The sequence below is a fragment of the Histoplasma capsulatum genome, assembly GCF_000150115.1.
Source record: "Histoplasma capsulatum G186AR genomic scaffold supercont2.17, whole genome shotgun sequence".
Taxonomy (NCBI): Eukaryota; Fungi; Ascomycota; class Eurotiomycetes; order Onygenales; family Ajellomycetaceae; genus Histoplasma; species Histoplasma capsulatum.
Genome location: NW_025544817.1, coordinates 86,624 through 102,045, shown reverse-complemented (window position 1 = coordinate 102,045; position 15,422 = coordinate 86,624). Strand labels below are relative to the sequence as shown.

The window sequence follows — 15,422 nt, the reverse complement described above, 5'->3', positions numbered from 1 at the left end:
ATAGCAGAAGAACAAACAGAACAGCGAGGGCTCGATGACAAAATAATAATGGAAAAAAGCAGCTGTCAACTCTAGCCTCGCCCCCCCCTCCCTTTTGAGAAGTGAAGAATCAAGAAATCCAAATCAACGATCATTGATGTTTTTGCTCATTCCTGCTTCTGGTCTCAATTGGCAGCTGCCATTCTGCTGGCTCGTTGTGGGGTTCTCTTCCGCTCCTCGACCTTCAATCTGTCTTGTCGTGTCTGTGCTCTTTTCTTTTTTTGTTATTCTCGCTTTGCCCAATCACTGCCGCAAGATAAAAACGGTGAGCATTCTGTTAATTTCCTTTTTTTCCTTTTTTCGTTTCCTGGTCTCCTGTTGATTTATCCAATTATTATTGTTGTGATTTTTATTTTTCCCTTTTTAGACGCCCTGTTTTTTGCTTTCTGCTTCTCTTTTCTTTCGCTCCTTCCTTTTGCTTCTTTGTTTATTTTTATTTTATTTTTTTTTTATTTTTCGTTTTCGTTTTTAGCAATGGGACTTCCTTCTCGGTGGCGGGAAAGAACGGCACACTGCGTGGGGTCCGCCAGAGACGTGGGGACGGAGGAGATCACTAGTCGATACAAGGGCCAAGCTGCTAGCAGCAAGCTCAGCATCGAGCAGCAATTGAGAGTATCAGCATCCAGCTAGCATAGTAGCAGTCCAGGTCGGATGCAGTAGTATGATGCAGCATACACATGCAGCTGGTCTTTCCAGGAGGGCCAGCATGCGCTGACGACATTGATTACTGGGTGACGGGAAAAAACAAATGGTTTGTTGGCGTATTTTGCTCGTTTTGGTGCTTGGTCTCAAGCAAAAAAACCAAAAAAACCAAAAAAAAACCCGGCCACGGTGAAGTGATAATGTAAGACACCAACGAAAAGACGAGCTGTGCGTGGGTGTTTGGGCGTGGAGTGCGTGAGCTTACAGCTGCTCGCTGCAGAACCGTGGTGGCTTGTCTGGTGGCTAGCGCGGTGGAGCAGGCTGCGCAATGAGTGGCGCTGAATCTGTAGCCGTAAAGCCCGCTAGTGCGTGTCCAGATGCCCACGAGGCGCACCTCTGGGCAGATGCAACCCAATAGGGCCCAGCACCGGAAGAGCGGGGATCGCATTCAGGCAGCACGCTTTGCCGGAGGGGGCTAAGGGCTAGGGCTAGGGCTTGGGTCGACCAGGACCGGGACCCAGAGAAACCACCAGAGACAACCACAGCACGGCTTGGTCTCAGACTTGATTGGATTTTCTGCCGTGGGCCGATAAGGACTCGGGGGCGGACGCCGCAACTCCAGGCCGCAGTTCTGGGTGGTCGGTAAATAATCCGTCACAGACTCTCTGTTGTTGGGCTGTCCTCCAGCAGCGGCAGGGAGAGCGATGGGTAGTGGCTGCAGCACGAGAAAAGCCCAAAAGGCCAGCGAATGGTCTCCAGGGGCCCACCACTCCATTGGTCATCCATTGATACCCCACCCCCGTCCCAGGAAAAGTCGTAGCCTGTGTAGGTGAAACACGCGAATCACAGTCGGATGGCTTGTCCATATCTATTCGAAAAAGAAAACATGGAATCTTCTCCGAAGCAATACAAAAAACGTCTTTCCACGCACCCCCAGTTTGGCCATTTTCCCGAGCAAGGAAAAAATTGTGTCAAAAAGGCAGTAAGAATAAGCGTGGTTTGGCACCTTTCTTTGCTTTTTTTTTCGCTGGGGCAGACGAGGCAAAAAAAACAAGGTATGTAACGCAGGAACGGGGTCTGTGTAACAGAATGACAGGTCTCGAAAAGTAAAAAAAAAATAAAAATTAAAAATAAATAAAAGAAGAAAGACCAAAAAGAAAGCAAAGAAAATTGAAACTCGAGTCCGACATCATGGTAGCAAGTATCGACAACCGATGCAAGGGCATGAAACTCTTAGAAACAGGGTGGAGAAACAAACCTACTTACTTTGAAAACAAGCTAAAACCACCCCACGGATCACAAATAAAATAAAATAAAAATTTCAAAAAAGAAACTCTCAAATTAAATAAAGTGCTGGAGCTCTTCTCCTTTGGCGCAAGGTCGATCACTAACCGCGAAAGTTTTTTCGAAAAGGTGTGATCGTTCGGGGCTGTTCACGCTTGTTATGTAGGTTGAGAATGTGGACGGGTGCTGCAGTACCGACAAAAAAGTTAACCCTCTTGTCAAGAAGAAGAATAATGCCCGATGGAGACCGGGAAAAAACAAGGTTGGCTCCGAGGATCTGGGAGGGTGTGACTAGGAGTCTTGGAGTCTATCCGGGCAAGAAAATCATGAAATCCACGTGGAGGAGTGCCAGATTAAATTGTATGTGTTCAAACGTACCAATGCGGGAATCTGAATGATTCTGAGAAGAAACAGACAGACAGACAATGAGGGGGTGGAAGTGGGCTTCGGGAATCTCGGGAGCGTGTATAAATATATAGCTAGGCAGAGGAACAACGTGAAGGTATTTCTAGGACGAGAGGGTGGTGGTGAACTGTCGGACTCGCAAGTCCCACTTGGCAGTTCGATTTGGACTGTCCTAATGTATGTAGCTTTTTTGCCGATCAACGAATAACACCTTTTCGCGAGCTTCTGTGGGGGCCTGCAAGTTAAAAAAGCCAAGTCGAAATAATAGCGTATTTTTGTTTTCTTAAAATATAAAAAAAGGGTTGAGCTGAGTGAAGGAAGGTTGGGGGATAACAGGAGACCTTGACAATCACAGCCCCAAAAGCAACTGGCGCAATGGTAATATATATATATATATAAGCCGGCAGAAGCCTCCTGCAGCTGTTGATTGAGCGAATCTCTGCTGCTGGGAAAGACCCTTTTCGGCTCTCCCCCACTCCCGCCATTTGCCAGGCTTAGAATAGAATCTCTCTTTTTCCCGCTTGGTCGTATTTTTTTTCTCCCTCTCCCTCTCCCTCTCTCCCTTCTAACACGCCTTGGCGGTCAACGGGCCTGCAATATCAAATCAAATAAAGACGCTCCGTGTTTTGGGGGCCGAAAAAGCGCACGGAAAGAAACAGAGTAAACAAAAGGCGATAATCGGCAGCAAAGAAAACGTTGAAAAAAAACAAAAAGGGCAGAACGCTGTGAATCACGTACCTTTCCCGTTGCGGATAGGTGAATAGAGTATCTTCAGGATAGCATCTTCCTGCAGCCACTCTACCAGTTCTTCCCAGAGCGGAAGAAGGGAGAGGTCTCCGTGTATATCATTCGCGATGTGCAGTTGCCAGTCCGGACTCCTGATTCGCTGATAATGGTGAAGCAGGTCCCAGCAAAAGGGAAAAGGCCAAGCGCAATCGCCTCAGCCCGTTCAAACAAGGGGGAGGGAAAGTATACAAAAGGCGGACCGAAATTAAAAAAAAAAAAAAAAAAAAAAAAAAGCAACGAAAAACGAGCACGCAAGTAAGAAAGTTTAAGCTATAGTTATCAGCAATAACAATAAATGCAGGGCTGTTTAGCCTGTAGCAGAAGCCGCACAAGCATAAGCACCAAAAATATCGAAACTAAAATAAAAATGGGGAAAAAAGAGAATGATCACCCCCTAGGGGCATTCCAGGGGACCCTTCGTTTGCCCTGCTCTGTCTTTGTTTTTTCTTTTCTTTTCTTTTTCTTTTTTTTGCACCCCGGAGTCTCGAAATGGTGGCTTTTCACATTTATCCTTGGCCCCGTTCAAGGGAAAGATCGCAGCGTATGAGAGCCAGAAACGAAAACTTGACTGCCAATTGCAAACTGAGATACAAAGAGGGTGCGGACTTTTACGCGGGAAAGCAAACAGACTGCGGTTGTAGTAAAAAGAACAATAAAATGATGTTGTTTGTGCTTTGCTGGAGGCCCCACTCCCCGGGTATTTCAAGAGCCAAGGTTGGCAACTATCAAGTAGTTATCAAGCCTCAGTACGGAGGAGGAGGTACCCGTCCGTAGACGAGAGATGGGGTTGGTGGGAATCAAGCAACAAGGACTGCGGCCGTCAAGTGCGGCAACGCAAACCAGGAATACATCATCATCATCCTTGCTTCCGGGAGGAGAAGAGAGACGACGAGTCGATAGGAAAGATGCGCTAAGACCACATGAGGGGCGCTTGAACAGCAGGCCTTTTCCTTCTCGGTAGCTCTGCATGCCTTATAGCAGAATGGCCCGCATGATGGCGCCCGCATGGACAGACAGACGTATACGGAGTGTATGTATACCAGTAGTATCGGTGTGGGGATGTGCAGCTCCTCGTGTCCACCTTGTTCGTTTTATTCCCTTTCTGCATTCCTGTCATCAGCGATGTCGTCTGCCGGCGGATTCCTATCGCCCATCCCTGTGCCGTGTGCGTTGTACGGTGGTGATGGGCTATGGAAGCAAGGGCGTATACGGGTTGAGGTGTTGTCCAGATCGAAACATGCTTGGTTCGTTTTTCGCTTTGTTTCGATGTTGACTGCACCGTTCCTGGACGTTAAACTAACTACTTATTTCTTTATTTATTCCCTTGAACGGTATTATCATCGAGCACCGAGATAAGAGCTGCTTCTTAAGGTACTCTACATACGTACATAGTAGTATCAACCTTTGGTATAAGATCAAGTCCTCCGCTCTGTTCAGCTCATCGGAAGGTTTGCAAAATAGTTAGCCTTCAGGTGAGATCTCCTCATCATCAGCAAGGCACCAGGATCGACGACCAGTAAACCTAAATCAACCTGAGCCAGGCACGCAGGGATTGAGCTTCGTTGACGCCGCCGCTAAATTAGATCGAGCATAGCGGCAACATTCAACAATACAGCAGCCGGCTCAGTGTTCTCGCTCTACGTATGGGATCATATCATGGTCTGTCGATCCGCGTGGCTAGCTTTGGATAGTATATCTATGGCACCAGACAAAAACCCGCAACCAAGAACAAAAACAAATCCCTTTTATATGACCCGCGACAGAGAGAAGCGGGAAATGAAAGAACTTGAAAAGAAAAAAAAAAAAAAACACAGAAACACAGACGAAGGGAGCGGGAGAATCCGCCCGTTAAAACGAGGCATTTTATTTATTTATTTCTTTTCTTTTCTTTTTCCTCTTGTCTTTCCTCCACTTCTGGACTAGGAATGCATTTCCTACTTGCAGACGAGACGAGAGAGGGAGCATCATTTGTTGCTGGATTGACGAGCCAGCCGCTTGGAGTAAATCCCTCAACGACGAGCTCCCGCCCGCATATCTGGATGATCATGTTACGAACAACCCTCGAAGCTTCTGCTCACACAAGGCCCCAAGTACTATGCAGGTTTATGGATTCCTAACACACACAAAACCTAAAAAAAAAAAAAGAGAGAGAGAGAAAGGTTCAAAGATCAGAAATTAAATACATAATGAGGGAGAAAAGACATGAGGGCCCCGGTGAGCACGCCGGTGAGTGCGGGGAAGAGAAAAAGCATGGCGAACTTGGTTCATGATGGCCAAATCATCCCCTTATGTGGCTTTTACTTGGCATGGATCACAACGCAGAGAGAGATGTGCTTGTTCTTCTCATCTCGTTTATTCCTTCTAAGCGGAGAAGTTGCAGGCCGGGCAGGGCATGGAAAACAAAAAACAGATCAAAGGATCAAAACAAGATAAAAATAAATGGCCTGTGCTTGCATCGAATCACAACGCAGAGGGGCGTTGCAAGCTACGGATTACTTTCCACTGCGTATGTAGTTTAGTTAGTTAGTTAGGTAGGTAGTTTAGGAGTGATGACATCTCGTTAACTTCTGTACTGCACATGCGTTATTCTGCATGTGCCCAGCCAGCATGCACGATGGCGCTTGGATACTAGTACTGCAGATGAGGCGAGCTGAATACAGCGAACAATTGCTCTGATAGGCGAGCCTCCTTTTTTCGAAATATCGGTTGGGTCGACATGCGGTCGATACATGAATATACGCAGTAGTAGTCTACGGACTTCGTCTTGCGGAGCCTCTGTCTGTATTTCTGTCTGTATGTCGCCGGAAGAAGCTGATAACGGGCGAGTGGGCTGGCTGGCTGGCTGGATGGCGGACTGGCTGGGTAGTTTTGATAGATTCAATGTGTTAGGTGGTGCTTTTGTTCGTTTCTCGTCTTGTCCGTCCCTTTTGACGACGATTGGAGGTTCCTTTGCTTGGGTTGGATGATGGATCATTGGCTCCACTCTTCTCTCTTGGATACATACACCCTTACCTGCATACGTCCATGGGTTAAGTTTGCTCGTCCTATGTGTATAAAAATCTGCGCATAACAAGGCCTTGCGGCAACTCCAGATAAGCATCAGAGCCTGACGAAATCGGTCTCCACACGGCCGGATTTACGGGGCTGTGGCCACCGAATCAACTGCGTAGCAGCCAAACTTTAGGCATCGAGCTCCTAAACTCTACAACCCCCCCCCCATTCTTTTGTTTCGGGTGGGGTGTGGATGAGTGGGGTTGGGGGAGGGACTCAGCGCGGCAAGCTGGTTGCTGTCGTAGAAGCCTCTTGGGAGCTCCAAAGAGTTCATCAGGATCTGACTTTCATCTTTCATTCTAGCATCCACGGATGACTTTTGGGTGTCCCTGGCCAGCCACAAACGGCGGTTGAAGAAAGAGGCTAGCAGAGTGTTAAAAAAAAAAAAAAGAAAAAAAAGAAAGGAAAGGAAAGGAAAGGAAAGGAAAAGGTGAGCATCCACTCATCCGTTCGGCATGGATGGAACAAGCGAGGATATTGAGTCGATCGGATCAGTGGCGATCGTCGTCGGATATTCACCGGGGATGCGCACGCTGACGCAAAGCTGCAATCAAGAACGAGTCTGAACGAACAACGAACAAGAACGCTGATTGTGCACGCAGCGTGTGTCTACTGCTGGGTGTTGTTATTAATTACCGAGGGCTCTGATTTTTACCAAGCCTCGCTGATTTCGTTTTTGAGAAACGATCAGTTGGCTGTTATATCGTATTCACCTGGTTTTTTTTATATATATATAAATGTTTTTATCGTCCTCCGATGCCCATGGCCAGTAGAAGAGGTAATATGGCTGGCTATGTGATAGATAATTTTTTTTCTTCGGATATTCGCAGCACCATGTAATTATGTATATTCAGATATCCTTCGAGCGGTGGATAAGAATTATATGAGCCGTTACTGTCCTTACCAACCCATCCCTGTTCCTTTTTGGAAAAAGAAAAAAGAAAAAAAAAGAAACTACGCACACATAGCGCTCCCCGAGAGAAATGGGCTGGATCTCGAGACAGTTTTCAACACGCTGCTTATATGTCCGAAGTAAGCAAGGGGCTTGCATGGGGACAACAGCTGTCCGTATTATTATTAGAGGGAAGCATGCAAAATGGTTGTGTCCCATAAAAGGAAAATGGGTTGATAAAAACGAAAAGGGAAATAACAAAAGGTGGGGAGGAAACCCTATATACTTGTTAGTATGAAAAGCGGTGAGTTTTCCGGAAGTGAATTCAATCTTACCTTTTATTTTCAATCTCAATTCCCACATTTTGGTGTTTAAGGGTAACTTCTGCGGGAGCAAGAAAGGCCCGTCTTCTTAACTCCAACATGATTTCCACTAAGGGGAAGGACAACCTAAATACGCACCAGGATTATCAGATCTTAACCCTCTTTTTTTATTTTTATTTTTATTTTTTGCTTGCCTCGCCTACCCTGACTTTACGCTTAATTCTTAAAATCTGTGATTCCCGCTCCCCGGGCTGAGCCTAAAGTAGATATGATTTGAGCAGGGGCCCCACCGAAAAATTTAATCGGACAACAGAACAGCGCGGTGGCGGGAACAAAAGAACGAAAGGGTTATGATCTCACTCCAGCCTATGCTGTGAACATCCATTGCTCCAGCCTGCTTTGAGTGCTGCGTTTTGCCACACCATGCTGAATTTGCGGTGCTAAGACAGCCGGAGTACTCGCTTGACCACCCAAGAGAGCTTTTTGCATAGGTTCTTGTTGATGTATTTGTTTATTTGTTTATTTACTATTTTCAAACACACACACACACACACCCCACACACATAACTTGTGGTAACCTCTTGGCGCAACAAATGGAACTCATAGGAGCGCGGGTTGCTGAAACAAGGGGCACACAAATGAGCAGGAAATCTACGTGGTAACGCAGCACCGCTACCCCGGTAGACTTCTCGTGCCACTCCTACATCGCGTATCAACGGAGGAACGGGCGACCAGAAGGGAAATTGAACGAACAATAGCAAATTATATATGACGTCGAGAGGATGGTCCATCCATGCGCACGAGTTCCATGTTTCTCGACCAGAGGATAACCACAGGAGTTCTCCTGTTTCGCCACTTGTTGTTTGAGAGGTAGACCGGCCATTTGTTGACAGTTGAGCCGTGAGCACTTTTTTTTTAAGTAACTGAGTAACGGAAACCCTGGTATGGAAAACTGGCATCTTTGCACGATAAACAAACCTATGTTTCCCCCCCCCCCCCCCACCCTCTCAGATCTCGGGATAGAAAAGCGGCATGTGGATTGGGGGGGGAAGGAAGGAGTTTGTGATTTGAGTTCGCGGCACTGGGTAGCGGGAGAGTTTATTTTTAATATCCCCCGTGCTGCTTTTAACGATCCACTCCGCAATGCACTGTGCAGATGTTGTGCCCGCGATACAGGCCAAAGCTTCCTCTCGGGAATGGAGGCTCCCTTGTAGGCGCCGATGCACCAGCAGAACAATCCGTCTAAGGTCCCGAGATGGCATTCCACGACTGTATCTCGACACCAGCGGCCAAGAGATCCGCGTTTGGGTTGGCGATATTGATTTGCAATCGGCCGGTCCGCTGGACATTCGCTGTGGACAAGGCTCCCGACGAGAGAATCTGCGTCCGATCCCCCTTGGTGGTTGACAACTGCCTCAACAAGGCAGCTCCAGGCAGCTCTCCCCAGACTGACAGCTCCCAGACGCAGGAACCAAAGTTTCCGCTCCCTCGTCACCTGACCGCGGATGACGATTTGATCCCGCGCTAAACCGAGACCGGGGCCCATAGGCGCACGGCGGGCGCGCTAAATGCCACGCGGGCTGGATGCTACCCGGCCAAACGACAGCTCGGTGATGTCACCGTCGTGACCGGCGGTATCAGCGGTATCAGCATGCAGCTAACGAGACGCTTCCTGCCGCTAGGGTGCCCGCGCATGAGACAGGAGACGTCTTTCCGAACTCTGGAGTGGAGGAGAGACATTGTTCCAAGTCCCATGGCAAACAAGATGCATGATTACTCGTACGGTACGATACATGTCCAATGTCTATGTCCCAACCTCCACCTCGTAGGGAATGACCCCGGGGCTGCATCTCTCAGGAATTCTCATCCGCTGTACAGATCGTACAGATAGTGCAGATAGTAACATTCGCACTCATGGCTCGCAGTAGCACCAACTAACTGACTGAACCGAGCACCGTCGTCCGAACTGCGCAGCCGATGCACGGACACCAAATGCCCACCAAGGAAGTAAAAAGCTAGCGAATGCAGCAGGCTTGCGCCAGTGAACGCCAGTTTATGCCGATTGATCCAATCCAAGTGTGAACAAGCCTGGTCCCCGCTAATAAAATCGCATTGTATTTTGTCGAACTAGTTATCGCAAACCGTTATTTATGATTCCCCCCGACTCCTCTTAGCACTCAGACTACTCAACCCGATATCTCGGTCGATCTATCCACATCGCGTAATTTTGCATGAACATCCCCCCATATCTGCATGGCGGTGGGGTCTTGACTTTTATCAACTCGGCAAGTTTAAAAGACAACAAATCATTGCAAGCGCGGACTTGTGACGAGGGCCGAGTCTGCAGGTCGGTTCGGTCTGCGGAGCTCCTCCAGTGCTTGGGACTGTACTGTGCATACAGTTGCACATCCATTACAACAGACTGTTGAGAAGAAGCAACGGAGAAGAAGTCTTTCCGTATGGATATCGGCGCCTGATTTAAAAAATAAATATATAAATAAATAAATAATAACAATGATGATAAAAATAGATAAAAACAAAAATATAAAAAATACAAAGCTCCTACAATCAGGGCTAGCTGCAACGAGTAGCTCCCATCCCATCCTAAACTACGCAGCGACGCGGAGCCACTAAAGAAGCTCGTCGTATGCCCCCCCTGCTCCACACCTTGAGAAGCCACAAAAGCGGGCACGCACCGCATGACGCAGCATCACTTTGAACAAATAATCTGTTGCCGGCTTGCTTTCTTTCCAAGAGTGATGCAGGGGCTAGCCTGCCTTGCCTTGCCTTGCCTTGCTCTGCCGTTGCTGTTGCTTTTGGTGACGACGAATTTTGAAACTCCATCCATCCATCCATCCATCCACCAGGACCAGAGATAGATTTTTACACTCTCCGGGTTCATTTTCCCGTTCAGTCGTGTTTTGGGGTTAGGATGGGAGGGATGGAGCTCAGAATCGAAACCGCGAGCGTTGCTGGTTTCGGGATCTCCCATAACTATCATATATATAAATATATATATATGAACATGAATTACGGCCATTCCTCAACAGGCGCCATTTCGCGCTGCTGGGGCCCGTGGGGCAGGCAAAATAAACCCGCTCTTCGTTTCCCCCTGCTTCGGCTAAGTTGCATAAACTGCATACATACATACGTGCGTACAGTGCAAAGAGAGCATCCAACCGATGTTGGCGGGGGCCACGCTTCGGAGGCTTTCTTCTCTTAAACGAGTTTGAGGGAATTGGATGTGTCACTGGCACCCATCGGTTCGAGGAGGACTCCCCCCCTTCCCTCTCTTCTACCTTTTTCGTTTGAGGTTGTTGACGGCGAGCGCTGCTCGGATCTATCTCATCATGGCTTGCGGGTCCAGCAGCTTGAGGCTATTGCATATCCCGACTGGGGAGGAAGAAAGTTTCGGGATTGGAGATTGTGGGCGGAAAAAAATAAAGAAGCGTTACTCTTTCTTCGCTTGTACCCTGCCCAACTCCCGAGGAGAGCTACTATGTATACGGCTCGAAATTCTGGCGAGCAATTTTTGAATACACCCCCTGTCGAGAAAGGTCCTCCCTCAAGTCCCCCTTTCTACTGCTGTTTTGTGCGGAAGGGACTTGTGTCAGCCAAATTTTTTGTGGGTCAAAATTTTGAACGAGCAGAGACGACACAGTCTTGCCAGCATTATCTCGGTTCATCCTTCAATCTGGAAAAAACATCTCATCAATGAAAGCTTCGGGCTTCGAATGTTTCCAAAAGCTGGCTAACTGATTTGTGTTATTTCCACCAGGTTAAAAGCGCTATAATAAATAATATAATCTCTTGCCCAAAATCCCCCGAGTCATACGGTCCCCACTACGCCAATAACTACATCTCTGGGCTTCAACTGACCCGTCATGTCCAAAATGCCAATAGTGATGATATGATAAATAATAGTTCCCCCGAACCCTTTTTCCAGGTGGGGATGAACTCTAAAACTAGTTAGTGCCCACGTTTATTTCGAACTCATATGTCCTCCCTCCATGTCTACTTGTATGCAGGTACAGGATCAACAGCAAGTTCTCAGATGGATGATGTTATCCCAATTCCTAGGGATAGCGGGCTACCTGGCTCCCTGAAACACGTAGGGTATCGCTATCGCTTTGGTACTCGTGCCCTTTTTATAATAGAGAAGTATTACGTTCAATTGCTCATGCTCAAGACGTAAGAATGGAGTTTTGTTCAGAGTAGCATTCCTTTTTGTTTTTTTTGTTTTGTTTTAGAAAGCGTTGGAAGGAGGCAACTCCCGGCCCGGACTGGGCGGGAGAAGATCCCCCCTCTCCCCAACACAACAACAGGGCTATAGAGGCCTGCAGGGACACTTCCAAGATGGGAGAGCCGCCTTTGGGGGAGGGGGGGGGGGGTTGGCTCTGAGCTCTAAAAATATCAAGAAGGGTCATAGGCGCTTGGATGGAGTGAAATGGAGGTTGCATCAAAAGTCTATTCTTGACAAGGGAGGAAGAAAAAAAAAAAAAAAATCTCCGAACACTGCGTGTACGGGTTAGTTCAGCAGGCAGCATGGCCCTCCCGAGGACTTTTCTCCAATGATCGAGTTGTTGAGGATGAGGCGACTTTTTTTACCTTTGTTGTCGTCCAAAAGCTCGCCGAGCTCCTGGTTCTATCTCCTGCGTATGCTTCTCGCTTCTGGAAACGAAAAATGCCTCGAAATATCCATACTCTCGGGGATGTGGGAGAAATATTTCTGTCTATTCCGTACTTAGTTAGTAGTTGCTGCTTTTCCCTGTCCTGATCTCGAGTCATATTTTCTCGGGAGACTTCCTCAGTAGATGAGGTGATTATGACTCCGGTGCATTCTTTTCTGTCCATGTTGGCTAACGCATTGCGGAACACGGTTCGATGATGATGAAGGGCAAAAGGAAGATAGGAATCAACGACTATGATGACATGAGAGCGTACGGGGGTGAGTAGTGACGAAATCGAAAATCTGGTATACAGAGTTTACGGGACAACTAGGGGGATAGCCAAAGGGATTGATTTATTTGACTGCTCCGATGTATCATTCCAACCAACTCTCCTGCAAACTCGATCTCTCAATTGACTTTCTGCCGATCGCCGACCGGTCGCCGAAATCCTTGCCACTGTTCTTTTTGCCTTCCTTTATTTTGTTTTGCCCTAGTGCTTACGGAGTACGGGGTATCGGATATTGGGGGCGAGCGACATGTAGCCTCCAAGCTCCCGGATCCCGATCAAATCTTAATCAGCTCAGGCACTCGCCTTGACAACACTTGGGTGAGGTTTCAGTATGCGTGGAAGGAAGGCTTCTTTCTGGGTTTCTTATTCCATTGCCATTTGTCCGGGATGCCTTCCGATGTTTTCTGTAGTCAGGGAGACAGACGGCCTTTGATACAATCCAGCTACTACAAGGGCCCTTACCCTTGAGCCAATGCTAAATGAACAATTGGTGCTCCCTGGTTCTTTACCGAAGACCCTGGGCCTTGTTCTCCTTTCCGTAGTCAGTAACATTTGCGAGATTGATTCAGCACGCACCGATAAGAAATTTCCACACCTTCAATGGTTACTATTACTCTGTAACTATTTCTCATTGTTGTTCCCCACCAGATTTCAATGACCTCATTAGCGCGGCAGATGGATTCTAGACCGTATCCACCACCACCGGTCCAGATCCGTCGCCGTCTACTCATCGACGAGGACGAGGAATCAGTTCTAGCATGTGTTTGTCTCTCTGTGGCAAGAATACTACAGCTGATACAAGTGGTTTGTCAATCGATCCGGCGTTTGCAAAGATGCATAGTATCCGTCCTCGCTTTGCTCGCCTCGCAAAAACATGGCGGTGACGGTGACTAGAAAAGCGGGCTTCCATGTAAGATCCCGGGGGGCGTCAAGAGAGTCAACAGAGCAACAATGTCGATGCTTCGAGAAGGTTAACCGTATGGGGCAGGTGGGGGTTGGGCGTCATTGAACAGAGATCTCATTGCCGCACGGATCATTGGTGTGCGATGCGGTTTGCGGTTCCGATGTCCTCAACTGCCCCCAGCGCCAAACAAACACCACCGACGACACACACCACCTCGTCCACAGTGTGAGGCCTTCAGATAGACAATTCAGCATTACAGATATATGGAAAAAGCGTTGGTTGACAGGAAACGCCACAAAGCCACAATTTTCCTGCCATCGAAGTTTTGACTGGGGAAATTATTAGGGGAAAAAAAAAAAAAAAAAAAAATCCAGTTTCCGTTTTCGGAAATTGTTTTCTATCTCGATAACCCCCTTGGCCGCAGCGGATCTTTTTTTCTTTCTTTCTTACTTGTTCTCGACGAAAGGATGTCTTTGCCCGACGGCCAAACTCCCCAAAATTTACTATATCCTCTTCAGACCTTTCCAGGCCATCGCAGCCCTTTTTGCAAGCCTGGGGGAGAAAGGCATGGATGAATACTGGCTTATTTGTGAAACTCCAGCTTTTCTGCGGTGCCAAAAATAGCCCTGGTATGGCCACGCCCCCACAAAATGTCAAAACCACCTCTGAGCATAGCCCGTCTTTTTTTCAGTGTTTCGAATAACTACAGGGATGTCGACCATGGAAGGCAGATCTAGATGTATCGGGCCTGATCAAGGTTGTTTTTGTAAGGGTGGGGCGCTCTCTTTCGTGCAAAAGCAGGATGATCACAGCGGAGAAGTACAGACTACCCATACATAATTCGTCTGTCTGTCTGTCTGTCTGCCTGCCTTGGATTTGAATCTGGGTTGACATGAATAGCGTTTCATACTGGATTTTCCCCCTTTTTATTTTGCTATTCGACAATGGCGTGCGTTTGTTCGGAATCAAGGCGGACTGGCGGTGCTTCTCAAGCTGGCCCCTCAAAGGACATAACATAACCAGACCTCCTTGCGTTATTTTTTTCCAATGCTCCAAAAATCGTCTGCTGCCACTCGCTTTGAATTCCTTTGCTTTGATAGATTATTGCAAAACGAACCTTTGCATGATAGGTCTACATGGTCCCATTAGGGACCCGGAGAGGATTGTCCAAAAGCCCTCCATACAGACGGACAGAGGTACAAGGGGGAGGAGATAAAAGAAGAAAGTACACGCCTCAGACGTTTTGGTTTTCTTCTTCTCTCCGTTTCAGCCAAGTGGGGAAGAGTGCTACTTGCCGTGCAGCGCTTTTCACATGTATCGCCGGCCACCCCCTCTCTCAGATGCGAACTTGAAGACACGGATTCAACGTTAACAGCCTTGAAACGCGCAATGCACAAACGGAGCGAACAAATAACAACAATGGTAGATCCAATCCTAGGCTTGCATCAACGAAGTGGACGCCCGCCTTTGCATATGCCATATGCCAATTTGCAAAACAAACAAGGACCCCCCGTGGGCAGGGAAAGGAGTGAGAGTCATGGCTATTCCAGGGTGGGTCCCCTCGCAAAGAGCCCACAATGTATGCATGTGTATGGATGGAGGGGGGAGTATGTGGCCAGAAAGCCATTCCTTCTCATTATTCCAACTTCCGCTGCATCCCCTCCTTTGAGCTCCGAGACCCCGCCATGATCCTTGCTGGAGGGAAATTGTCTTCGTACAAAGGGCCCCGCGATTGCTGGCCGCATTTCCCTCTTCCCGGTTCCGGTGTTCGGGTTAATTATGAAATGAAGCAATCATCTCTGGTCCGGGATATGGAGAATTAAGGAGATCAGATATACAGGAAAGGGAAGGGGAAAGTAAGTAATAAAATAAAAATAAAATAAAAATAAAAAGAGCAAACAGAAGATACGAACAATGTTCAACTCGCTCTGCCTCTTCATGCCGTCCTGTAGATGCCCTTGTCATGTGATGATGATTCGCAGCCATGGATATGTAAGCCAGGACGCATCCTGGCATTTGTTTGACTGCTTGTCCTTTTTTTTTTTTTTTTCGTTTTCGTTTTTTTCAAAAAAAAAGACTTTCTTATCTCTTTATGCGCGTCACAGCATTAGAGTTTGCCGGGGTTGTGTGGAAGAGA

General features: G+C 47.6%; 6 protein-coding genes across 6 annotated transcripts; 3 read left to right on the top strand and 3 right to left on the bottom strand.

The window, feature by feature from the left end:
* Positions 1–1,035: 1,035 nt before the first annotated feature.
* On the bottom strand, positions 1,036–2,357 carry HCBG_08659 (uncharacterized protein; the record flags this gene model as incomplete). The annotated part of the gene is made up of 2 exons (XM_045435708.1): positions 1,036–2,151; positions 2,344–2,357. The coding sequence occupies one exon, from the start codon at positions 1,454–1,456 to the stop codon at positions 1,157–1,159; it is 300 nt and encodes a 99-aa protein (XP_045283499.1).
* On the top strand, positions 2,199–2,801 carry HCBG_08658 (uncharacterized protein; the record flags this gene model as incomplete). Its single annotated transcript, XM_045435707.1, has 3 exons — positions 2,199–2,325; positions 2,388–2,547; positions 2,771–2,801. 3 exons carry the CDS (start codon positions 2,199–2,201, stop codon positions 2,799–2,801), a joined length of 318 nt encoding a protein of 105 aa, XP_045283500.1.
* Positions 2,802–4,278: 1,477 nt separating this feature from the next.
* HCBG_08657 (uncharacterized protein) lies at positions 4,279–4,750 on the top strand (the record flags this gene model as incomplete). Its single annotated transcript, XM_045435706.1, has 3 exons — positions 4,279–4,400; positions 4,549–4,604; positions 4,629–4,750. 3 exons carry the CDS (start codon positions 4,279–4,281, stop codon positions 4,748–4,750), a joined length of 300 nt encoding a protein of 99 aa, XP_045283498.1.
* Positions 4,751–5,648: 898 nt separating this feature from the next.
* Positions 5,649–6,130, bottom strand: HCBG_08656 (uncharacterized protein; the record flags this gene model as incomplete). The annotated part of the gene is made up of 2 exons (XM_045435705.1): positions 5,649–5,658; positions 5,730–6,130. The coding sequence occupies 2 exons, from the start codon at positions 6,128–6,130 to the stop codon at positions 5,649–5,651; spliced, it is 411 nt and encodes a 136-aa protein (XP_045283497.1).
* A 2,547-nt stretch (positions 6,131–8,677) lies between these two features.
* HCBG_08655 (uncharacterized protein) lies at positions 8,678–9,350 on the top strand (the record flags this gene model as incomplete). Its single annotated transcript, XM_045435704.1, has 3 exons — positions 8,678–8,730; positions 8,971–9,206; positions 9,310–9,350. The coding sequence occupies 3 exons, from the start codon at positions 8,678–8,680 to the stop codon at positions 9,348–9,350; spliced, it is 330 nt and encodes a 109-aa protein (XP_045283496.1).
* Positions 9,351–13,167: 3,817 nt separating this feature from the next.
* On the bottom strand, positions 13,168–14,179 carry HCBG_08654 (uncharacterized protein; the record flags this gene model as incomplete). Its single annotated transcript, XM_045435703.1, has 4 exons — positions 13,168–13,271; positions 13,496–13,517; positions 13,736–13,911; positions 14,122–14,179. The coding sequence occupies 4 exons, from the start codon at positions 14,177–14,179 to the stop codon at positions 13,168–13,170; spliced, it is 360 nt and encodes a 119-aa protein (XP_045283495.1).
* Between the last annotated feature and the right edge of the window lie 1,243 nt (positions 14,180–15,422).